Source organism: Brachionichthys hirsutus, chromosome 20, assembly GCF_040956055.1.
Source record: "Brachionichthys hirsutus isolate HB-005 chromosome 20, CSIRO-AGI_Bhir_v1, whole genome shotgun sequence".
NCBI lineage: Eukaryota > Metazoa > Chordata > Actinopteri > Lophiiformes > Brachionichthyidae > Brachionichthys > Brachionichthys hirsutus.
In genome coordinates, this window is record NC_090916.1 from 8,965,120 (window position 1) to 8,990,696 (window position 25,577).

Sequence of the window (25,577 nt, forward strand, 5' to 3'; positions counted from 1 at the left end):
ACCGGAGAGTGATGGGAAAGTCTACTAACTATCCTTTATTATAAAGGCCTCTGACGCCTCCAATTACTGCTTATAATTAAAGTAATTCTTATAATATTGAAGCTGCTAAAATATGTTTAAAAATGAAATGAAATGAACGGATTTTGAAATTGGGTTTACTCTGAAGTGGGAAACCGCTTCTATTGTAGGTGGAACGTTAATTTATTCTAAACGAGTGACGCAAAGCATTCCTGAATTTGCCTGTTAGAACAACCGTTTGCAGAGCGATGATGCAAATCGATGCAGCCGAACCTGATCAATGATTAGGCGTCTTGGAAAAGTGATTTATTTCTCAGATTTTCTTTGGTGAGTCTTTTGGTTGCTGGCTTTGCGGGAATGACGGACCCATGCGAGACAGAGGATGGGTCTGGGGTCCAGAATAGACCCCGTTCAATCCTGGTGTGGATCAGGACCAAGACAAGGACCTTGTCCTAACGTGAACTTTAATTCTTTGATGAACTCTTATTTTAAGCAGAATGTCTTCTGAACAATCAAAAACATCCAGAACCCGTCTCGCTGCCTCTTTGACATCAGCTGCGTTAAGAAATTAGTCTTAACATCTGGAAATCAGAGCTTACAGATATGAGAAAGGGTGAATCACTGTAATCAAAATCATATAATCGGTCAGAAACGATGCCTTCATGGGCCAGAAATGAGAAATCCTCTCTTTCTCTCTCCAATGCCTCCATCTGCTGGACAATTCTACACTCCTGGGGGGGGGGGGGTATTTTCAGCGTGGATTCTTCAGGAGGATACTGGGCCACTTTTCCAGGTTCATTAACACTGATACCGATCCAAATACACCGGCATGAGCGGCATCTTATGTCAGGTCTTTCACATGTAATGAATTGAATGCACGCTGACAACGATTATGCACAAAGACACGGATGTAGAAATGAGCTTTGTAATTTCATCTGGCAAAAAAAACCCCTAAAGAATTAATGGAAGACTTCAAACAAATTCTTTCTGTTTCTGTCTCAAGTGGAAGAAGCCAAGAACATCGTCGCCTGACTCGGCCTCTCCAATGGGATGCGCTGTGTTTGCAGAGTTCCATGCATCGTGCATACAAAGTGCAAGTTCTTACCGCATTTACATACATTTTGGGGGGTAATATGTGCAAAATGAATAAGTGGCTGCTACACTTTTATTCATTTGCTTGCACATTGTGCAAAAAAGCATTTATCTACCTTGCCCGCCCCTCCCCCCCACCCTGCTTTTTTCTATGTTAGATAAATGATAAGGGCGCTATCGGGTTCCTCTTTAATGCACTTGCAGTGGAGGAAATGTGCTAAAGGAGGACAGAGTCTGCTAGAAGCAGGAGCGAGCACGGCGTGGCTAAAACACATTAGCAGGCTTATTGCGCCTTGATGACTCTTAACTGAGCTAAACGCGCGTGTCGAGGAAGGATAGCGCATCAGAACGTTAGAAAGGAAGGAAGAGGTAGCAGCTTATCGGGCCCTCAGAGACAAGAGGAAGTTTAATTCTGAGAAAAACCAAATCCGCCGATGTGACCGTTCGGGTTCCTTCCTTGTTAAGCAACACATCCAACAAAGAGCGGTTCAGCCGAAGCAGCCGCGCTTCTCTGTTTTGGATTTATTAGAGCAGAAATAGTTAGCTTTTGGGAGAAACAGAGAAATCATTCTGGCATTTGTGTACAACCTAAAAACCATGTACGGAGAAATGCACAAAAACAAAGAGGACAACGATTCGCCATCGACATCTGCTGCGTTCTCATTTTAATGGCATTTCGTTACACAAATAAAAGCGCCGATCATCGTCAGGAAAGTGCTTCAGTGTAGTGAAGGGAAGATCAAGAGTTTACAAAGAGTCAGGAAACCGCCTGCCGTGATGGCGACAACCTCTACGAACAAAACACAGGAAATCCAACGTATAGCATATTCTGTCCACCGCTACGTGCGCCGTCGTAGCCTCATTGAGATAGCCTAGATATCTATCGTATCTTCCAAAGGCTGTACTCACTGACTCAGAAAGAGTTCTTCTACCTCCAAGGAATAAGATAAAAAGCTTGCTCACTGGTGCTTAGCTCCAAACAACGTTTACATACATTTAACGTCCGACATCTGAACTCCCTGATCCACTCCAGAGTCAATTAAACATAGGATTCCTTCGCGTATGAAAACTCCTCCAACACAGGCTGGCTGCGTCTCCGAGACGCGACCCCAAGATGACCCGCAGACACGGACTCGGACATGGCCCTCTGGCGGAAAGGCCGGCGCAGCCGGACGGTGTCTACTCGGCCCCGCGCCGCTTCGGACGCACCGTCTTCCCACTGACTGACGGAAGAGGTAGAAGGGACGTCGTAGTCCACGGAGGACGGACGGGACCTCCGCTGCAGCTCCGAGGCATCTTGTACCGTCATCGATCTAAACGGCGGAGCCTGACCCATGTCCCGAAGCGCGTGCTCGTACGAAGGAGGCCTGCAGGGCAGCCGGCTGTCCACCAGCTTAAACACTTCGATGGCGGACAAAGGGCGTGGCCTGCGCAGAATCTCGGCTGAAGGCTCTGCTTCGCTTTGAGAGTCCTCCTGCAGGGTTTGGCAAGGGAAGGGCTTTTCCCTCCGAGGGTCTTTCCTCAGGCTGCTCCGGCTGAAGGCGCCCAAGCTTCTGGTCCTCATCAGCACTCTCATTGGCTGCGAGCACCTCTTCCCCTCTGAGGGGATGTCTTTCGGAGTCTTCGCCAGAGTTGAAGGCTGGCTGGTCGGGTTTGCTCGCCTGGGGCAAGACGGTGACCCCGCGGGGGAACCGGTGAAGACAGAACCTTCGGATTGATTGGATGCCGCGCTATCTAGGGAGGAGCAGGAGCAGTCCACCACGTCGAGTTTGGGAAAAGACATCGCCGGCCTCGCTCGTCTTTGTCCTCTGAGCAACAAGGAGTCATCCGAGATCGGCTTTTTCAAAGGCTGCTCCTCAAAGTCTCTCCTCCCCGCGGAGCAGTCGTCGTGGCTCCTGGCATGGCTGCAGAGGCTCTCGAGGTCCGGAGAGAGGAGGATGATGGGTTCCGAGCAGCGGCGGTCGAAAGCCGCCTTTGCGTTGAAGACGGCATCGGTGGGCCAAGAGGAGGCGTCGCCGCCGGGGGTACCGAGGGATGAAGATGAGCCGCTCTCTCCGAGGGGGGAGCCGGCACTCTCTCCGGCCCCCCCGTCTCCATCGGGGTCGGTGCTGTCGTACGCAGAGTCGTGATGCTGGGAGGAGAGGGAGTCTAGGGAGAGGAGGAAGGAGGACATGAACAATTATCCTCATTGAATCGCGTTGGATGGCTTTAATTGATTTGAGGTCGGGCGGATCGAATGTCAAATGGTTCCCCTTTCCTCAACAATGATCAATTTCATACGGCCCCTAAATGGAAGCCAAAAGCAGAGATCTGAGCGATAATGTCAAACGAACCGTCGTCGGCGTCCAGAAGAGATGGAATATTCTCCCCGAGTATATCCCAGTGCTCCATCAGAAACTGGGTGAGCTCCGTGACCTGTGGGAAATCACATAAAGACACAAGACGAGCAGAATTAATAGCAAATATTATTGACGATCCCAACCCGACCGGGTATTGCATCGCTGACAAAAGATCAGCGTGCACTTTGGTCTAGATGTTCTGTTTTTCATGCACGGTTAAAAAAAAAAAAACAAGCGTCGAACCCATCTTGTGAAACCCTTTGAGGTTTCCGTGAACCACGAAGCTTCAAAGCACCTCAGGGAGGAAGGAAAAGAAAAAAAGGCGAGACTTTCACCTTTTCGATCTTGCCTTTCTGCTCATCCAGCGGGGCGGCGTCCACCTGCAGCAAAGTGGGGGCGATGCATACCGCCAGGTTGTAGGCGTCCATCTTGTTGCCGTCGGCGTTCTCCAGGATGTGATGGAGGATGCAGAGGAGGTGCTCCAGGAGGAGTTTATTGGCTGCTGGGAGCTTCTCTACCACCCTGTTGAAAAAGAGAGGACAGTTTGGCGCTTTTATTCTTCCTTAACGTTTACTCTTGAATACATAAGCATTTGTTTAAAGGCCAACAATTAAGCGACAATCGTGAATAGAAGGTCCCGGCTGCAGGTAATTATCACTCCTCGGCAGGGAACGGTTGCCTACTTGCTGATTTGCTGAGCTCTTTGCAGGGATTCGTCAACGTCCAATGCCGTTATCCACGTTAGATAAAGTTCAGACACCAGCAGGCTCTCAGGAAGTTCCTTCAGAAAACACTGCAATCAATAAGAAGAAGCGGTCAGGAAACATGAATCGAATCATCTGGCGAGACATTAAATTATCATCATTGACTGATTAAAGTCTGTTAAACTTCATACTGAATACTTATTTTTATTTAATACAGTTTTATGTTTTAAATTTATTTCATTTCATTCATTTACATTTCAAAAATACAGAACTTTTTATTACACCACATTCAAGTATCACCACGAGTCTCTACAAATTCTTCAGATCATGAATATCAAAATTCACTTGAAATATTTAAGGTCAAACTTGTGCACGTAACTTGATTTTATGCATTTGTGCACTGTATGGTAGCTTTATATCTATATATTAGAGTCGTACTTTGAGCAGGCCGACCAGCATGGCGACCGGCTGGATGTCCATGTCCACCTCCAGGCCGCCGTCCAGCTGCGCCCTGATGTCCCTCATCATCTTACTGTTGCACGGTTTGCGAAACACCCCCTCAGTGGAGGGCCCCTTCCTCCTCAGCAGCACCAGCATCTCCTGGGGGCGGGGACAGGTGGGAGAGGAGAGGAGAGGTGAGATGTAAAGGTCACCTGAGTGGGTGCGTGTTATTCACTTTGCGCCTTTGACGGGTTTCGGTCTCAAACAATCTAAAGCGACTCACGATGACGGGCTTTGGAAGCGAGCGGCCGTCCGGGCAGATCTCAGCGAGGGCGCGTCCAAACAGCTGAGTCGTGGCGTCGGCGTCGGATTGGCGCGATTTGCCGATGAAGCTCGAGCCTTTTCTCAGCTTCCTCACCAGGTTCCATTTCGTTTCTGAAGTGAAGCAGAAAAATGTCCTGAATGCAGATTTATATATAATAATCAATCTAAACTAAAACCTAACCCTGACCGTACGTTAAAAGCAGCGCAGCAGCAGCAGGATATGAGAAGGGTCTGCCGCCTTTAAAAAGCTGTCCCTTCATCTGATCTGAGATTCAAAGGTAATTCTACTCTCGCTGAAACTCACCACTGGGCTGCGGAAGCTTGTCCTGGTGATTCACCTTGATATCACCCTGGCAACAAAGTCAAAAGCAAAGTGATGACGAGGGTGCAACAGGAAGAAGAACCCTCCTCTGCATTATTACTTACATCAAGTGGAAACTGGAGGAACCGCTGCATGCCCCCTCCTGGTAGCGTTTTAGTCTGAAAGAGAGACAAAGTGACGGCGACGCAGAGATGTTAGTCGACTAAAACTCATTTTCATTATTATTATTATTATTATTAAGACTCACCGTGAAGCTGCCGCTCAGCACCTTCATCAGGGCGTCTGGAGGAGGAGGAGGAGGAGGATGAATAGCCTTCGCTTTCGACTCCTTGACTTTACTGTGTTGAGAAGACGGCAAGCGTAACGTGTCCAGTGCGATTGTGCCTCCGATCCGTGTCGATAACGAGACTTTTTCTTTTCTCTATGACTATTGTTGTGCTGCTTTCTCACCTGTGAAGCGTATCAAACCAGCGTTCTTTCACCTCAGGCGAGCTGTCGGCAAAATAACAGCATGGTATGAGTTACCGGCCCACAGAGAGGGTGAGGAACAGCGGCAGGAATGAGACGGCGAGCGCGCCCGCCGGCGCTTTTAACACCTCTGGTGGAACATGCCACTCAGTCACGGGAACAGGAAGCAGCGTCACGGCGGCCCCAGACCAAAGGCCCCTCCTCCCAAACGAGCTTTGCCGTGGTTTTGGGGCCCGTGAGTGGAACGAGTGACGTCAAAAGCAGGTCCCATGCCGAAAGCTTCGACCTTTAACAACCTGTGACCTCATGGACGCCATGAAAGTACGGAAGCAAGTAATTGCAGAGTCAAACAGTCCAATCATAAGTGTTGTTTACACACAAAACCAAAGCCCATTGAAGGATTCATCATCATCATCATCATCATCATCACACACAAATATACCTGAGATGTGTGTCGGTTGAATTTACTCCCATTGCTATCCATCGATCCATCGATCATGCTGTCCTGTTCCCATTTATTGTAAAGGTTCGTATTTCCAACAAGAAGCCACTGACATTACCCCCCCGCCCCCCCCAGCGTTCACGTGCTTTACACTTCCTATTGTGCAGTTCCTCGTGATTCTGCAGGGACAACTTTCACTTTGCTGCTTCCCTTTTTTCCATGCATGTCACTAATGAAATAAAACATTAACGGCCCCATCCAAGCTGTCCCGGTCTGAAAGTTATGTAAACGTCCCCCGATGACTGTCATTTAAAATCTCGGACGTGAACCCAGGAGTGGAAGCACTCCATCGTTTTTTGTTCAGGAGTGATCACATGTGAAGACGCTCACCAAAAACACACCAAACAAAAGGCGATGGGCCAGGCCAGGATGAGGGTCACCCCAAGGTCAATGTCCCCCTCTTCACCCCCCGGGTCTTCTTCAAACCCGTGCAGCCAGATGTCCCTGAGACTGACGCTGTGCTTCAGGCGGTAGCTGATGTTCGACCTGTGGGAAGCAGAAAGCTCCATTTCTTTACATTTTAAAAGATAGAAATGTGGCTTTCAGTTCCATAAATGTCACTTTTGGGGAGTTTACTGTTTCACATGTTTTATAAAACGTTTAGAAGAGGGACTGAGTGGCAAACTGTGGTTGAGTAACAAAATGAAAACTACTGTACTGTAGTACTACTATAATGATTTAATATACATACAGTATATATATATATATATAGATATCAAAATCCTCTTGTGAATGTGAGCCGTCCTGTGGCTCCAGCTGTAGGCGTGTACTGGAACTGTGGGCAGGTTTTGGTACCGAGATGAGTGAATGAACGTCCCACTGAAGATTAAATCTTCCACCAGGTGGATAAATAAGAATAAACAAGCATCAATTCATTTGTTCCTTTGAGAACTCTGTAAAAAAAAAAGCACGACAACACTGCCAGATTGTCTGTAAATCCTGCAGCAAGTCATTTAGAGAGGTTGAGTTTTACACTTTGCAGCTTTAGAACAACCGTGTTTGATTTCGGGATCATTCGGCTGCATTCTGTCTTCATGTGACTCTCAGGGAACCACAGCGGCTTCTCCTTCGGTCATCGTGACTCATCGCTCGCTTGTGTTTTTGGTTCCTCTTTCTCTCTGTACACTGGTTGTTGTCACGTTTACACGTTGCAGCTGTGCTTTCTGGTACTTTCCACGTGGTTTTTTTAGTTTTGGGGACTTTGTTTTAGTTGAACTGATCCCCATCTTTATTTGGGGCATTGCTGACACGTCTTACTTTAGTTTGGCGAAGACGAGGACATCGTTGAAGAGGAACAGGTGCATCTCCTTCGTCTTGGAGCCCTCGGTCACCTGAACGCGTTCGTCCAGCAGCAGCGCTCCGTTCTCTCCGGTGAGGCCAAAGACGAAGGGACTCTGCTCTGCCGACGCCCAGCAGGAGGCCTCCTCCCTGGGGAGGGAGAGGCGAGCCAGAATTATTAGGTAGGAGGATTTTGTTTCTGGATCTCCAACATGTAATTTTTCAAAAATACCGTAAGATGAGTGGCCCAAGAACGGAGCCCTGTGGCACCCCACATGTTTTTAATAATTCTCTTAGGATATATTATATCCTAGGATACAGTAAGAAACAAACAACATTATTGCTCTGCAGCCGGAAGCGTTCATCAGAAGAACACAACACACTGGTGTGTGTTCTAAATGATGATGAAACCCGTCCCACCGACTCTGGCTTCAGGGCACAAACTCAAAAAGTTGCACCAGAGGTACTTTCCCTGTTGCCCCTGTGACCTACTGAAGATGACACATGCAAAACCAGTAACAGAGTGGGAGGCCTGGAGGCAAACTGGTTACAAATTGCATGTAAAGCCCCTCCGACAGGGGAATGTACAGTGTGTGTGTGTGTGTGTGTGTGATCAATAACAGATCCAAATATGTCATTTGTAAGTGTATAAAATGATATTTAAGGAATATAACTTGGCACAATTTAAGGTGGCAGTTTAGGCCCTTCTGGGTGACATACGTACCTGATGGGAGACCACGACACCCCCAGCGCCTTCCCAAACACCAGCGAAGGGGCGGAGCGTCGCCTCTGAGCCAGGTGTCGGAGGTGCTGGAAGAAAGCAGGTGAAGCCGTGAACGCGCAGCAGGTGTACGAGTCAACGGTTCAGGCCAAACCTGTAATTACTACATCAGTATGTAGTTGAACCCAGACTAAATCCAATATAGTCCATTTACTATAAAGAAAAACAAGTAAAGGATGAATAGCAGGATAGATGAGGGTAAGAAAGCGATGGGAAAGACATCCTGCCAAAATAACAAAGGACTCGGGCTGTTAACTTTTAATGATCCGTCAGCAGCGCTCTGTTCACTGCAGACTCAACTTCGCTCCATTACTTGTGAGCGGAAACAAACAACCTTGTTGTCTCCGCTCTTCTGCTCTAATTACAGAGAGATTGGGTTGAAAGGGCAAAGAGCCAAACAGACATTTGACAAAGCGTCTCTTTCTGGGTTCTGACCGTGGGGCCGGTTTCGAGGCCCGACGCATCATCTCCAGCTAGTCGTGATGGACGAGGTCACGAATGAAAGGAGAGGAATTAAAACGCTTTATTTTCTTCCCTCTTCCCATTTCATTTAATGACCGGAGTGATCACTGATAGGGTCTCCATGAGGACTATTTTGTTTTCAATAAGATGCATAGATTTCTGGGCAGCACGGTGGATAGCTCCGTTGCCTCACAGATCAACTGATCTGACTCTCAGCCGGTTTGCTGTCATTGAGCGGTGACGCTTTCATTTGCATTCTCCTCCATGCAACACAAGTGATCCGTCTGCTCACTCTGCACATGCAGGACTGCTGGAATGTGGATATTCAAGTAAATGATAAATAATACTCACGGGACGTAGAGAAGCTGAAGTCTCATCATAGCTTCCCCTCCTCGCGGCTGCGATCCCATAATCAACAGAGTCCATCTTCAGGGTCCGGCTGCTCCCGAGCTGCAGAATGATGCCTCCTAACTGGTGCTAATGAGGTTTGCAACAAAGGAGGCCCGGCTGGCACACAAAACAGGGGCTGCAGGACCAGTCAGATTCCAACCCCCCCCCCCCCCCCCCCCTCCCCCCAAACCACGAGCCTCTTCCTCTCACCCCCCATTCTGTTCCACTCCAGTGGGTTCCATCAGTCGGAGCTCGACTGCCGCGTTGTGGGTGGAAAAACTCCTTTAATACTTTCATTTCTCTGTGCAAAGAGATCGCAATCCAGTTCCCATGGTAACTCGAGGTACACGCGAATGTCATCAAGTTTCACTCTGGGATTCTATATGTTGTAATAATTATACTAACTGTATATACTATAATAATTATACCACATTTGATGCTAAAATGTAGAAATAGAAAACAATTCCTCTTGAATTTCTTAACCCACTAAATATAAATATAATTGATCTAGAGTCCAGTACTATTTGACTTTATTCTCATCTCAACTTTATTTATAAAGCACTTTAAAACAACCGTAGCTGACACAAAGTGCTGTACATGTGCAAGAATTAAGCATAAATGGAAATATAGCAAACAGAAGAAATCTGGGATGAAAGAATATTTAGGGAGAAACAAGATATTTCCCGCAGGTCCAAAATATTACAGCATTAAAAATACTAAAAACTGCTGATGGAAGCTGAAGTTTCATCTCCCAGCAGCTCTCAGCTGTGAACGAGAGTGGAAAGAAAGACGCCGTTATATTTGAGTAGAAAGATAAAATCGACTTTATTTGATGGTGAAACCTAAATCAGATCTGGGACGACCGAGCAGGCTCCCCACACAATTTAACGCCAGAGAGTTGGAATGCAGTTCTGACTGAGGCGCATCAGCGGAAACGGGACCACCAAAATAAAAGGTCACAGCGCAAACACCCGAGCATCCCCCGTCAGGTTCCCTGAACCTGTAAAACCAGAAAATAACCGTGAATGTGAGGATTTAAAGAAGTCTGGGGGCCCTCGGGGCAAGCAGGCCGTCGTGACTTGTTTGGAATCAAAATCAACACAGACAAACTACTTCCTGTGCACAGTAAAATCTCAGACACGTGGTAAGATGAGCGCCCCCCTCCCCCGTAAGTTTTTAGTGCCTAAAATAACAATACAGAAGAAGAATAGACGTCACTGCGTGGACAGCGTGAATAAAAACATAACTGGAAATTATTTTCTGAGACGTTTGAGTCTTTGCATTCAGAAGCTGACTGCACCTTCCTTACCCCAGAAGACGTACTGTACTTAAACGCATCATTTCAGTGGCACTTCCCTTTAAGCGGCCGCTAAACACACGCAAGCGGCCCGAAATGAAACATTCAAAAATATACGTCTAATAGTACAAAGGGGGTGGTGAGTTTTCGTCGTGAATGTTTTCCCGCAGCTCAGCTAAACGCTAGCTTTAGCTTCGTATTCAAATTTTTATCATCCTTTTATTCCAGTCAGACTATAAATTCTTAAAAAAGAATTCTCAATACTTTAGTGTAAATATGCGTATTTTTTTAAATGCAGGCGTCCCCGTCAGACAACATTCTTCTCACGCAGGTCACATTTCACACCACTGGGGGTAAATCTGGGATCACTCTTTACATACGTTGTGTGGGGTATATCTTTTCCTTTTGGCCCTGAACGCCTCATCCTCCACATCTGTGGCATTCCCCGTCTTCTCCTGACTGCAGCCCTTTTCTACACACAAACGGACAGTAGATGTCCCCGGTTGTGGTCCTGGTCCTGTCCTCTACAAACGCACCCAAAGTCCCGGGTTCCCTTCTTCCCACAAGCAGAAACGTTAAATTCAAGTCATCCTCATGTCCTCCTCTCCCGTGTGTCGTACAATGGACAGAACACAAAAACATCATTTTCAGTTCAGAAACTAAATGTTGAGGGATACATCTTTTGATCAGACAAAATATTGCAGCCACGCTGTAACACCAAAAATAGTCCTACATTGAAATATATACTTTTTTCTGCCAAGGAAATGCTGGCTAAGTCATTCTAAGTAGCTTTAATATACTGTTGAGGTGTAGTTTGTGTTTTTCTGCCTCCGTTCGTCCTTTTTCCTGACAGTCCTGAACGCAACGTCAAACCATCACAGAATAATAAAAGACAGCCTCTGTCATTTGGCACATGGGATGCCTTCGCTGCCGTCGGGATCATTGACCGCCGTGGTGGTGGTGGCGTTAACACGCGAGTCCGGGGCGTCACTTTTAACATCACTGCTGTTGTTGTTGTTGTTGTTGTTGTTGTTGCTGGCACTCAGCAGGCCGTGGCTGTTGTTCTGCACCAGAGTGGCGTTGCTGACCCTCAGCTCCTCCAGCACCTTCCACAGCTCGTCCCTCTCCTGCTCCTTCTTCTTCTCCCTGTGGAGGAGACGTTCACAAAAAGAGGATGAGCGACAGCAGAGCAACACGAGCCTCGTGCGACCTGTTTAAAACATCATCTAAACAGCAGCAGCATTCCATGATGGAGGAACGCCAAGCTAAAAGGTCATTGTTATTTCCATTATTCATGTTCCCACCGCTGCCTGTCTGCTTTATAGGAGGACGTCAGCTCATCGAACAGCGTGCAGTTCATCTCCATCAGCGTCTTCAGGACGTTGTAGATCAGGGCGACGATCGTTCTGCAACACAGACCGGCGGCGGTGAAATGTTTGCCAACTTTTTCATCTTCACGTGAATCAAATGTTATTATAAATGCAGGACTACTAGTTCATGCGTCTGTACATTTTGTGCCAATGTCAATAAATAGTTTTAATCACGCTCCAATTATTCCTTCAAACTAAATCAATTACTTCCACCAAAATGCAGATAACAGAATAAAATTAACTCCCCATTTAAATTTGCTCCATAAATGACCTGTTGTGTTAAGGTCTGTGGAAATACTCATGAAAGTATTATAAATCCAATTTTCTGATTGCAAAAGAAAGCCATACGAATTATAACAAAAATATATTATAGGGAACAAAACAAACATTTAATCCAATCAAACAAACTGAAGTTTAACGACATTGTAAATTACAACAAAATGCAAATCATGTACAAAGCAAAAAAGGGCCAGTAACCACAAAACCACTGGTGTGGGTTAAAGATAGACAAAGAATAGGAGGAAGAGGAGGAGGAAGACAGGTGCATCGGCAGCAAGAGAAGAGGGAATGGAAGAGTGCAGGACGGAGAGGAGGGGACTTTGAAGGACATGAGTGGCTAGTGTTGGGGAGGACGATGCAAAGGACAGGGTGAAGTGGGGAAGGTCTGAAATAATGTCCTTTGTCTGTTGATTTAAAAATGCATTAATCAAGGTGAGAGGAGGGCTTCTTCCTGCGAGCTGGAGGGAGGGTGCAGACTGTAAACAGCACATCAGACATCGTGTCTGCAGTCACGTTTACATGTAAACAAAGGCTGCTTTTATGGATTTATTCTTCTGAGCTGGATCTAAAAGAAAGGCAGCAGTAAGACGCCGCCGGGCAAAGGAAAGAGGACAAATGTGAAAATGGCGTCCGTGTCTGGGATCTTGCTGCAGTACGGTACAGTATGGAGTAGAGAGGGCTCACTGTGCGCGGTGGCACAGGTCTCCCCCCCCCCCCCGGAGACGGAAGCCAAAATGTTTTGTAAATGATACAGAATTGTGTTAAATTAACTTTTATTATGCTTTTGTTTTTAAAATGTATTTATACTTTCATGTGTCTTCTGTTGTTTAGATACACGCAGTAACATAGTAATATAACTGTCGGCATGTAAACGGGCATTTATCTGCTGCGTAGCAACGGATTCACGGATTCATCTGGTTTACATTATTTATTATGGGAAATATAGTTTCGGTTTTCGAACAATATTACGGAACGAATTATGTTCTGAGGTTCCTGCACACGTCTGTGGACAGAACCGGATCCGGGTACGTCGCCCGGACCGGGCCACTCACGGGTTCCAGTGCTCTTTGGAGATTCTGTACAGGTTTCCGAACATGATGGGGAGGATCTTGTCGATGTTTTCCTCGATGAGGCTCAGGATGTACTCGTTGTTCCAGAAGTAGAGCGCCCGCTCTGCGACCTTTGAGGACAGAGGAAAGAGTCAGAAAGTCCAGTCTTGACCCTCCTGTCAGTTTTGATAAAATGGCAGTGAATTTGCTTTTTGACATGATTATTGGCAGAGGGGTGTGCTTCCTGACTAATTTTGGAATGTCTTTACTTTTGGAATTACTTTAATGACATTTATGAAGAGGACACTTTTTGTGAATGGTAAGAGAGTCATTATTTTAAAAGGTCAGCATGAAGGTTAAACCTGGTCCCACCTCTGCATCAGAAATTCTTCATTAATTAAAATAAAAGGAAAGTATCCCGCAATAATCCCTAAAGGTCACCGAAGCTCCCGGAGAAACAAGGATCCTGTAGTGCCATCACGCTTCCAGCAGGGGGTGCTTAAAGTTCACTATTTCAGAAAGTTATTAAATTATGGGGGGGAAATAAACCTTTCCAAAAGTAAACATGAATGTATTTTAATGGGTTAGAAGTGGGGTAACATTCTTAGACTGACTTGCTCAGAGACCTTTAGCCGCCGGGATGTCAGATTCGTACCTGGAAGTGTGGATTGGCCACACATTTGGAGATCTGCCTGAACAACGGCTCCTGGATTTTCTTGAATTGAGTCGGTTCAATGACGTCCAGGATCTCCTCTATCTCGCCCAGGAACATCACCTAATCAGAGCAGGAGTTATCGTTAGCTTCTGGTCGCCGGCTGCACAGGGAACATTTATAGACGGGCGTACCTCTTTCTGGCTGCAGGTTTTAGGCCAAAACTTCAGCAGCCCGCGGATCACCTGCAGGGATAGGAACGTTGTGACTTCTCTCGAATGTCGTAAAAATAGACGGGAGAAAACAGCAACGGTCTGCGTGCGGAGGCGGCTGCTTGCACATTTCTCCGCAGTGTTGATCAAATTTAGCGCTCGAGGCTTTGTGCTTAAGAGTGGGAGGAGTGATAAAAATAAAATAAAAATAGTACCGGTTCGGTGAGCGTAGGATCCTTCTCCAGGAACTGGACCACACAGTAGGCCAGCTGAGGGAAAAGTAAACACAGCATCAGACAAATGCTGCAACCCCAGGAATCCAGCTGGGGATTTGATAGATCCCTACTGTGGAAAAATTGAGATTTAAGATCTACTTCTGATCCACAAGGAGGCGCTATAACACAGTAATTACATAAAGCCAAAGAGCGTCTGAATAAAGTAGCCACACAACTTCGTCGGCTAATTTACGTGCGGTTTTTATATGCAGCAGGAATGACTGGGAACGTTTTCCTACCTGTGCGTGGAAAAGGGACAGCGCCTTAGCCGTGTGCAGCGGGATCAGCACCTTCATCAGGAACTGCTTGTGCTCCGCCTTCAGAGGCAACGCAAACCCATTGATAATACTGCCAACAGAAGAACAACGGGATGACGTCACGACATTCCCGATCCATGTCAACATTCCACGTCAAGATTCTCCACTCCTGGAACGTCGACTGGCGATCACGGAACCGGAAAGCAAACCCTCTTTGCCAGTGAGGCGATCCGACGTTCCCAACTCACCTTCCCAGGATTTCTAGCAGCTCCGCGACTCCATTGAAGCGCTCGGTTTCGTAGACGAACCTGCAGCATCGAGGGAAAAGGATGAAACGCACAAATGTAAAAACGACTACTCTAAAAGGACGTGGCAGAAAATGGTTGGGCGTTATTTATGATTCACCGACATCTGCGACGCTCCGATTTTTATTCCCGTCTCCTGAGCAGGAGGCCTGAACTCGCCGGCGCTGATTCAAGCTAATGGACCGTACATCCTCTGTTTGCTAACCGTTTCCATCTCGCCGTGAGCCCACGGCATGTCCAGACAGCGCCTGACAACTCCGGCACTATTTTTACGCTCGGAGACAGATGGTCGAAGCAGATGCAGCCGTTTTACCACCTTGCTTGTTGGAAACGACATCAAGTGGTCCCCGTTTCAATCCTCCGAAGCCCGTCGTCACGCAGCAACGGGTGGCGAGGGCGGACACGCCGCCGCGGAGAACGCCCGACGCTGCTGGCGAAGCGCATTTAATGCCTCAACCCTTAAATTTCACTCACCGGAGGAAGATGTTGTTGATCTGCTTCCTGATGAAGGCCCGCAACCCCAGGAACTTTCCATAAATCCGATGCAGGATGGTTTTCAGGAAGTCCCTCTCCCTCGGGTCCTCGCTGTCGAACAACTCCAGCAGCTGAAAGCGAAGACGAGGACGGATCGGTTGGGCTTTCCACCCTGGCCTTCGTCCATGAAGCTGGCTCCACCATCAGGACTTCACTTTATCGTTTACATTTAGCCTTTAGCTAGCTAGCGCCACAATGCTAACGTTTGACTGTATGCAAGCGCACGCAGAGCACATTTGCATTTCCTCCTCACCCAAGCCGACGCACTTCTTTCCGGATCACGTATGAACCGACAGACATTTGTCTCTGAAAATCGAAACACTTCATTTGGAGTAGAAACAGATCCCACACCGCCGCCTTCCAGCATTCTCTAAAACCGCTCCGAACGCGTGTCCGACCACATGTTCGGCTCCACGGCGGCTGTTTTCTGCAGCTGGCAGCTTGTGTTTAAGTCGTGCACCGAAGGGAATAAACAGAAGTGAACGGGGGTGGAAACGCGGCGCTGATGACGACTGAAGCGTTTCACCTCGACCTCTACAGCAAATCTGCAGATGAACACCGAACTGGAACTGAAATGTACCGAACCTCCACCTCGGTCCGACCGCAGGGCTGGCCCTCTTAACCCGAAGAGGAAACAAGCGGCTATTTAAAGTTTCCAAGCTCTGATCAAGGAGTCGAGAGAAGAAGAGGCTAAAAGCGTTCCTACCTGCAGAACAAACTTCTGATCGATGTAGCGTTTGGCGATGCTCGGCTGGAAGTCTGGGTTCTCCAGGAAACGCAGGAGAAACTCGTAGACCAGCTGGAAGACACAGGAAAACTGAACGTGAACAGAAATACACACTTCCTGCCTAAAATAACGCGCAGCGATGCAAAAAGGTCCAGCGGGACAGGGAGGGGGGAGGGGCCGACGGATCGGATCCTTACTTGAATGTGAGGCCAGGAGGCTTCCAGGGTGGGCTCGTCTTCTTCTGGGTCAAAGTCGGGGTTGTCACTCGGCGCTAGAGTCCTGAATATGTTGGTGGTGATCTGGAGGCGGGAGGAAGAGTCTCGTGGATTCAAACTGACGCACGGTCGGAGTTTTATTTCAAACAGCAATAAGGAACTGGATCAAACTCCCGCCTGCAGCTCATCTTGCTGATTGGAGAGGAGAGCAACGTTTGGATGTGATGGAGGACGCCGAATAACCCCACAGCATCCTGTACCCGCCCCAACCGGAGACGTCCGCCGGAGGCCGGTTATTGCCGTCTCTATCCCGCCTTATTTTAGCGCCGAGCAAATTCGAGAGCGCCACACAAAGCAGCGGGGGGAGCTGGGAAAGCTGGGTGCAACACACTCGTCCTAATGGATGGAGACAACACCAAATCGCTTATTGGCTGACACGGACGGGAGACGGAGACGGGAAGCAAATAGTGAACCCGACAGCGGTCTGACATCCGAGGCGGTGGAAACGGCACTCGCTGTAAAACTGTCTGCAGGGAGGAATCTTTGTCCGGACCGCGGTAGAGCGGGAACACGGACATGAAGAGATTCAAGTGTGGAGCCAGAGGTCAGGCATCGATCTTTTGAGCATCTTCATGATGCAATCATGAAAACGGAAACTCTGACACTCGGTAGGAGACACGCCTCCAACCAATCCTGATCCAGGACTCCGTGGACGAAGAGCTCGTCCATCTGGGTGGACCTTCTTCAATAGAGAAAGGACACAACGGAATTCCTTGGTCACCTGAATGAGTGGTTGACCTTTGACCTGCCGAGTCACTGCCGCTCCCAAGACTACAACTACAACGGGTCTCTCTTCGTTTTCTCTTTTAGCTGCCGTAGCATCCCGAGCTAACGCTCTGCTGCCGGATGGGCGGAACCAGCCTTAATGACACGTTCTGTATTTTAAACTCGTACGTTTGACCTTGACACGTTTTGCTTTGGACTGGAAACGGGAAAGTGGATAAAAACGTTCTGAAACTAATCAGGCATGTCGACCTTTCAGACACCGAAGACGATCACGAGAGAGACGAGATTCTGCATGAAGTGCTGCCAGGTATGAAATGGATTATTGCCCAATGTCCACGAATAATCTGGGACTCCTTGACTCAGCGGTGCTCATCATGATAATCTGCTGCACAGGCCGTCACCGCCGCTCTGACTACGACACCGACTGCCGTGTTTGGATGGAGCGAGTCAGTGTTGCTCTGTGGGAGCGGGTCGGACGGCGTTTTTAATATCTGATGAGTGAAGCCACGCTCTTTTGGTCCGCTCATCAAAGCTCAGAATTAGCGGAAAGGGTTTCCACGTCCACGTCGACACTCGCGGAAAAGACTTCCGTTCAGTCGGGAACAGAAACTTTTAGAACAAAAAATAAATAAATATCGCCCTGGCCTACCAGTAAACAGTAAAAAAATAAAACATGGCATCAAGACCACGAAGGATCTCAAGGCCCAACCTGCGTTGATGCAGCCTCACCATATCAGTGATTCCTGGGTAAGCGGCTTCCACCAGCACCCCCCTGTTGGTCGACACGTAGTCCACCAGCTCGTTCAGCGTGGCCCTCTTGATCTCCTTGCTCTTCAGGTCCGTCACGGAGTCCAGGAAGTCGAAGAGCATGCAGCACTGCTGGAGCTTCTGGGTGAACAGCTCCTGCTGTTCAGCGGAGGCGGCGTCTGGAAGGGCAGCGATCAATTCAATGATTAAATTTACTGATCACTGAGGGAAGTGAGCCCTCTATTTGGATAGCGATGTTTGAGTAGCATCCGATTGGCTGATTTCAACACCGCGGCCTCATTAAAAAACAAATAGCACCGTTAGCTAGCTGGAGCACCGGGCCTACAGGACATACGGTCGATAAAAATCGCCTTTAAACAACATTAAACCGCAATTTCCGGAAGAGGTCGACGTGACGCGCGTCGACACACGTTCCATTTCCGTCTGGGCACGAAGCAGAAGCGCTGCATCAGGAGGCGTTTTCGGCTCCGACGCGACGGCTCCCCTGGTGGATGGACTTTTGCAGGACAAATGTGGAAAGGCATGAATCAGACAACACAAGGCATCTCGCCACACGGGCAGCCCAGCCGCCGCCGCAGGCTTTGATTGTAAAGCCTTTTATGGATCAGACGGCGAGGGTGTCCAGGGTTATTAGAGCTGTCAAACCCGACCCCAGCTGAGCTATAAACAGCATTTGGCAACCGACCACAAACTCTTTGATGTTCTCTCCCAGCGTGGCGGCAGCAGCAGACTCAGAACTCTGTAGCGGCAGAAGAGGAACAGAACCAAGAGAACCCACACCTCCCGAAAGGGTCGTGCAAATGCCATCCATGACACTATTCATTTGGCACCGACAAGAACCCTTTAATATATTACACCAAGTTCACCAAGTGGGGGTTTAAAGCCATTTCTCACTGATCAATACTCTGGAAAGGCCTCGTCAACCTGATTTCCACACCCACTGAAAATATTCCAGGGGTGTTGACAGCTGACGAAGATCTTACGCAACCGAGCTGCACAGGGCGGCCGCAGGCCTGAAACCCGCATCTCATATCTGAGAGTTGTTAACGCCACATTTACAGAGGATCGGATGTCAAAGCGTTCGTTAATCAACCTGGAAGGAAACAAGAGAAGGGTCGAAACGTCCCTGCAGCCCTGCTGGGTTTTTATTAAGGTGGCCCACGGCGAGTCTCTCTCACACACACACACACACACACACACACACACATCCTGCTTCTGCACACGCAAGCCCACTCGGGCCTCAAACCTGCTGCAGCTTTTTCTGTCGCGTGAAAAATAACCAAGATAAAACACAGCAGCTAATCCATTTAGCAACACGCCAGACAAGCCGTTTCCAACCGCTGTAGAAACCGGAGGTTGCAAAAGCAATCGGTCGTGTCTCCTACGCTAACGGTGGAGCGCTGCGTCGACGCAAGCGCGGCTTTTATCAAAGCAGAACGTCAGAGGCTAGAATCAAAAATCGTGAAGCTTTGCCAGAGCAAGAAATATATAAATACACCAAGCCAGCATCGGTGACAAAGACAGGAAATATCTCAGCGGTACAGAGAACCTGCAGAAAACATGTCAGCCTCTGTCGTCCCGGCAACAACACCCAGACTCGTATCAAACATGAGCAGAAGCGGAACAAATGTGGACGGGTTGAACGTCTTATCCTTAGTTTAGGGTACTGCCATCCGAAGAAGAAGAAGAGTATACCTCGACAATGACATGGTAGAACCTCTGGGGGGGGGGGGTCTTGACCTCTTCATGGATAAACACAAGACAAACATATTTACATCACATCCCAGAAATTTGAAGCTCAGTACGTCAAACACGCTGCAGGCCGCTGCCTGTCCTCCTGGTGGCCGTCAACATTTCATCGAACTGCGTTCAAGCGGAGAGAGCCCAAAACAACGGGAAGGGTGACGGGCAAAGATGTGGGGGGGGTGATGATGTCTTTGATCTTCAAACCCAAAAACTGAAGCAGTCCAGCCTAGATATACTGACTTAGAATTAAAATATGAGAAAGAAAACAAACAGACCAACAGGAGCGACACACCGTCGGGGGGGGGGGGGGGGGGGGGGCAGGTGAGCACCTGAAGGTCAAGCTGAAGCTGCTGAGCTGGTCGGGTCAGATAAGCGCCTCATGTACACGAAGCACACTCGTGCACCCAGTGTTGACACAACATGTCACTACGGCAACCAACAAGCAGCCCCTCAACCTGAGTCCATTTATTATACCGCCGTAAGTGAATAAAAACGCGGGCAAACAGATGCATTACCTTTGAGGTAAGGTCGACTCGACCGCGATGCTAACGCCACCGGTTACGGTCTCGCCGTGCACAGCGTCAATCCGTTTAATAATGAAGCGGATAAGCGGTCGTTATCGAACTGAACGGCCGACCTGACGGTTTTATAACGGCTGTGACGAACATCGAGTCCGGTAACAGCAGCTTCAGTTCCTGCAGGAAAACGTGAAGCCATAAGGAGCTAACCTCAAATATTCTGGCCCCGTTTTTTGCAGCTATATGAATGATAATAGAGGACGTTTGAAGGACCTGTGATTCGTCAACTGAATGCTGTTGTCAGCCAATCAGCATGCAGCACAAAGATAAAAGCGGCAGCTTTTGGTCACAGGTTTGTTTCCCCTGCTAGCTAACCGGTTAGCATCCAAAGGGAAGCCTGACTGACTGACTTTCCCCCCCGACATTAAATCCAAAGTCAGAAAGCGGCAACTCAAACCCTCAAAGAGGAAGGCGTCACTCCTCAGAGGCGGGTTCTATTTCTGTAGTAGGAACTCGGGGAAACGACTCCTGCCATTTTCCTCACGCTGTCCACGAGTCGTTCTTCAGGAACCCGAGAACGTGCCGAAGCAGCTGAGAAGGATCTTTCCGGAGGAGGTCAGCGCCGTGCATGGAGGCAGGGAGGCCGGACGCCCGGCGACTTCCTGCCTCTGCCTCGGCTGGCGGGCCTGCCAACAACCAACAAACTAAAAACCCGCGCGAACAGCGCGAGGGGATGAAACACACCGGTGACACCCGGCCCGACCTGCAAACGCCGCTGTGCAACACGGAAGCCGCGGCTCCTCCGTTTCCTGGAAAACTATCGACCGGTTTGTTATCTGCTGGCAGACGCGACGGAAACGTATTGCGTGGCGCTCGCTTGACGATCAATAGGCCGATACAGTCGCCGTGTTTTCCATGAACAGACATCGCCGAAAGGTTGTGATAAAAATGCAGGCGCAACTGGTTTCATTTTAATTTATCACTAAGGATATAAACTTATGATGAAATTGTCGAACATTTTTCGGACCGACTCGGCGACTATGCAGCAATCGGGCTATTCAACCGCTGCGCCATCCCAGCGGCAATGCTGTGACAAAATATCAATGCAGCCTGTATTCGGGAAGCGAAAACGCTTCCCCGGCTTGCCGTCGAGGCTTCCGGGTGCCATGGCAACAATGCTGATCTCTGAGTGACTCATCTTTTCGATGTCTATCACACAACGGGGGCTATAAGAACTCTACCCGCCTCGCTGCGGGAGGGAAGGAGCGTCTTTGCAGCCTGTAATTGTTCTGGCTGCAACAGATTTCCGTTCTCCGTTTGAATAACGGCGTCCGTCGGAAGTTCAAGCCGGTCAGGGATTTGCTCCGATTCAACATCAACCTACGCTAACGCGCTGCGTCTGCGTTCACGTTAACGCTCGACTCCCCGGCAACTTCCTAAACCGACTCAAAGAGTGGAACTCTGATTGGTCAGAACAGCCTGCATTCATTCTTAATTTTGCAGTCATAATAGCCTTCATTAAATAATTCCTGATCCTGCAGTAAATACAGAAAGCATGCCCGTAGATGATGCCTATTTGTAGCCACAGCCTCGTGTTATATTTGGATCATGACTCACGCCGTACGGAGAAGCCGGAATCAATGAATGAATTGAAACACCGATAGATTACGACCGCTCAGGCTAACATCCTCGCTGTCGAGCCGGGACCACACAGGCTGCAGCGTTACAGTTTTGCTGGTTACAAGTGACGATTTAATTTATCTGCATCTTTGAAAGAAGGCAGAGCATTTTGGAAAACAATGCGAATAAATTAAATCAGCTCCTATATTGGGGGGGGGGGGGCAAAGCTCAGTGGGTATTTATCATCCTGAAAGTCCACAACATTTTTCCTGCTACTGCCAGGCAATCTTTCCACGTACCGGGGGGGGGGGGGAATTCAATTTGAATAAAGCAGAAAGTAAATGCAACACTAAACCTAATATTATGCACATGTAATAACTATTAAATCATTATTACACCAATATATACTCTTTTATACATTTGTTGAAGCTGTGGCCTCAGTAATTGCTTCTGTCCTTCATGTTCGCGTTTTTTAAGCCTGACTCCAGGTATCGTCTGCTAAATGAGGCTGAGAGGCCGTTGAATCGAGACGACTCGGTCGCGTTTATCCAGCTGTGATCGCCGCTTCTTGTCTGCAATCATCAAAGCTAAGATTCCATCCATGCCATCACTCACAGGGGAATTTTCTTTCCTTCCTTTCCATCCTGAGATTCGCACCGTTCCCCTGAAACACGCCTCCCGAAAGCTGCACGGGTCTAACTTTAAGTGAGTATTGGGCCTGCGGGGGGGGGGGGGGGGGGCATCTGTGACATCAATACTAACAGTCTTCTTGAATTAAAGTCTTCTACCGGTACTCAAACCCTTAACTGAACGCACCCTCACAGGCAGACGGATTTATGTCCGAGTGATTTATCACCGCACAGCGCGTAGACGAGTCATTTATAACGACGGGATGCAGAGTGCAGGAGATGTCAGACACGTCACTGTCACGCCGAGCCAATCACAGGCTGAGCAGGGCAGTTCATGGCACTGCCATAGTAGGATTTGACAACAACAAACAAAACAAAAAATAGTAGTATTGTGGAGGAGACTGAAGCCAAACATCATCCTGGAAAATGGAGGGTTGGCATGAATGTGGGTGGAAACACAAGTATGACATATGAAAATACACAGTGATGTCGTGCATCCAAAAATAAGGACCGTAGTTCTGCTAATTCCTCACAACCACATAACGCTGAATCATAACTCTTGTGCAAAAGTCTCCACAAACCACAACATCCCAAAAATAACCAGGCGGAAAAGTTTCCTGTCCCGTCCGGAGTTTGCCTTGAGATAATTTTCACTTCAAAGTGAGGTTTTAAAAGTTATCTTAAGCCGCTTTCTCTGGTTTTGGAGAAGCAACGCCACGTTTAACGGTTCTTAAATCCCATTTTTGCCTCTCAGAAAAGGCCACCAGTTACGAAACAGATGCAGACGAGGCCCAAGAAGACAACCTGCGTCACAAAAAGGCATTTAATTTGCAATACAGCTGTAGTAAAGTCAGTGAGCTTCTAGCATCAGGCTTGAGGCCCATGACTCTGGGCTCGCCGGGTCAGTGTTGCTGATTTGGATCGTGTTGCGAGTGAGTCGAGACAGCTGTGAGCGTCTTCGTTGAGGCGCTCCAGCGTATCCTCGCTGGCACGGCACCGGAGATATACTTCAACGTGTTCGCACTGGAAACGGCTTTGCAACGTCACCGAACGTAAACTCGTCGAGCCGTGGAGAAGAGGAATGTGCCTTTCTACCCATTTTCCAATATTAACTATACGGACAACAGTTTCTACCAGCGAGGAGAAAACACGGGGCACGAGTTCTGAGCCGTGAACGTCTTTGTTCAGATCTGGAAAATGAACTCTCTAAACATCTTCTTCAGGAATACTTCAGTAAACAACAACAACAACACGCTGCAGCACAAACAAACTGCAGTGCGAGGAAAGCAACACAATGACAAGTCCTGTTTCATATTCTCACAAACACTTTCTGCTGTACAATTTTAAATGCTTTATAAACACACTTCTGGATCCTTTATTGCACACACAAATGTAGTTACACACCATTATCTGGGCCATAAGCGATAATTATTTACGCAAAGCCATACTTTAGAAACACTGCATCATCGTCGCAGTCGTACTCCATAATATACAACGTAATACCACCTGTAGTAGCGTTTGCAAGATAAAATAACTGCATGACAGAATTATTAGTGCACAAGAGATATTTAAACTCACGGGAGTATAGCAGTGTGTGGGGAAGCGCACTATGGGATGTATTAGTGCGTGTGTGTGTGCGTGTGCGTGTTCTTTGCATGAAATATAGTGTGCAAGCAGAAAAACAACAACATGGCCTGAATGGTTTGTGTTTTTAACACCAAACCGACGCGATGCACTTTTTTGGGTGCAGATTTGCGCGCACTACTTTGCGTAAAACGTGCGCCATCGTCTCTCCGTACCTTTGAGCTGCGGCAGCGGCGAAAGCTCCACCGGAGCGCTCTGGGTCCGGTACTGCGAGGAGCCCTGGGATTTCCTCTGCTTCTGGGCCTTCCTCATGGACTTTCTGGTGAACCCGTCCACTTTCTCGGACGCGGAGATGGCCGACATCTTGATGGATGAAGGGGGCGAAGACTTGGAACGATCGAAAGGTTTCCTCTTCTGGTGCGCCAGAACCGGATGTTATTCTACATTATCCGACATGGTCGCTCGGCGTGAAGGTTTAGACCGCTGACGAAAGCTGCATCATCCGGGCAACTTGTTTTCTGAGACGCGGGGAACGAGCTTCAAAACACGCACCGAGAACTCACGACATTGCCCGCAGTGCAACACGGTTACCGACATAAGCACGTAAAAGAATTAAGTTTCTAAATTACTACCGTTTTTGCGTCGCCTTTATGCGGCTACTTGTTGAGAAACGTCTCAGAATTTGTCGCCACAAAGTCGGTCGTAAACTAGCAAACTACTGTGCAAATGTTGGCAGCTAATGTCCCCCCAGCTAGCTAGCTAGCTAGCTAAAAATAGCTAACGTTGACGTTTGCCGCTGAAAGTCTGCATCGCCGCTGAGGAACAAAGTTGCTAAATATAGTTATCCTGTTTAATCCACGTAGTTCTTCGTACAAACACGAACTCCCGAGTCTTCGGGCACGGTTTCTCTATCCGCCGTTTCCTGGACAAACACCGATCGATGAAGTTCAATGACGCGGATAACAACTCGTTTAAAGTTCTTCCAAATAGAGCCTAGCTAGGCTATCCGTTGAACGCGGATCGGTAACGTCGCTCTCGCGTCCGCTGCAAACACCCGAGTGTTACCGAAATACCGTAAATTACTCGCTGTCGTGCCCAGAACGCGGCCGTGAAAAGACGCTCCCAGCGCCGCCGTTCCAGTCGCCTCCTGCTCGGCAGACCGCAGAGCCTTGACAGCTGTGCGTCACGGAACTGACGTCTCCCGACAGCCAATCGCATGCCGGGATTTAGAACTTAGGAAACTTTGTCGACCAATCACGTCGCAGGAAAGCGGGCCCTGACCATGTGACATGTGAAAACAAATGCGTGACGTCGTACAGTCAAATGAGGAGTGGCAGCTGTTGACGTTCAAATAAATTTATGTTTATGAAGTCGTGTGATTTCTTATCGTGAATTATTATCCAATTATTGATTTCTTATCGTGTATTAAAGTCAAAGGGCTGTCTGTTATTACTGTCCGTGTTTTATGTGTCCTGAATAAAACCAACACTTATTACAGGAAATTATCTCATCTGCATATTCGATCTGAGAATTGGAGGAGTCGAGCTTACAGCAGATTACCTGGTCCCACAGAGGACCTGTTACACGAATCGAAGAGCGCTCAAGGCACATGATAGAATCGCAAAAGCAACTA

The 25,577-nt window shown here is 48.2% G+C and overlaps 2 protein-coding genes across 2 annotated transcripts; both read right to left on the bottom strand.

Annotated features, from left to right (window-relative positions):
- Positions 1-1,810: 1,810 nt before the first annotated feature.
- Positions 1,811-9,157, bottom strand: tagapb (T cell activation RhoGTPase activating protein b). The gene is made up of 14 exons (XM_068753863.1): positions 9,083-9,157; positions 8,213-8,298; positions 7,468-7,638; positions 6,541-6,696; positions 5,691-5,732; positions 5,488-5,578; positions 5,345-5,398; positions 5,223-5,268; positions 4,878-5,029; positions 4,592-4,753; positions 4,133-4,242; positions 3,785-3,971; positions 3,444-3,525; positions 1,811-3,258 (listed from the first exon to the last, which is right to left on the bottom strand). The coding sequence occupies exons 1-14, from the start codon at positions 9,155-9,157 to the stop codon at positions 2,150-2,152; spliced, it is 2,523 nt and encodes an 840-aa protein (XP_068609964.1). The 3' UTR covers positions 1,811-2,149.
- Positions 9,158-9,661: 504 nt separating this feature from the next.
- ppp2r5a (protein phosphatase 2, regulatory subunit B', alpha isoform) lies at positions 9,662-24,307 on the bottom strand. The gene is made up of 13 exons (XM_068753782.1): positions 24,160-24,307; positions 17,809-18,005; positions 16,276-16,377; positions 16,058-16,150; positions 15,292-15,422; positions 14,761-14,820; positions 14,495-14,603; positions 14,196-14,249; positions 13,963-14,013; positions 13,772-13,891; positions 13,120-13,247; positions 11,723-11,824; positions 9,662-11,564 (listed from the first exon to the last, which is right to left on the bottom strand). The coding sequence occupies exons 1-13, from the start codon at positions 24,305-24,307 to the stop codon at positions 11,321-11,323; spliced, it is 1,539 nt and encodes a 512-aa protein (XP_068609883.1). The 3' UTR covers positions 9,662-11,320.
- Positions 24,308-25,577: the final 1,270 nt, after the last annotated feature.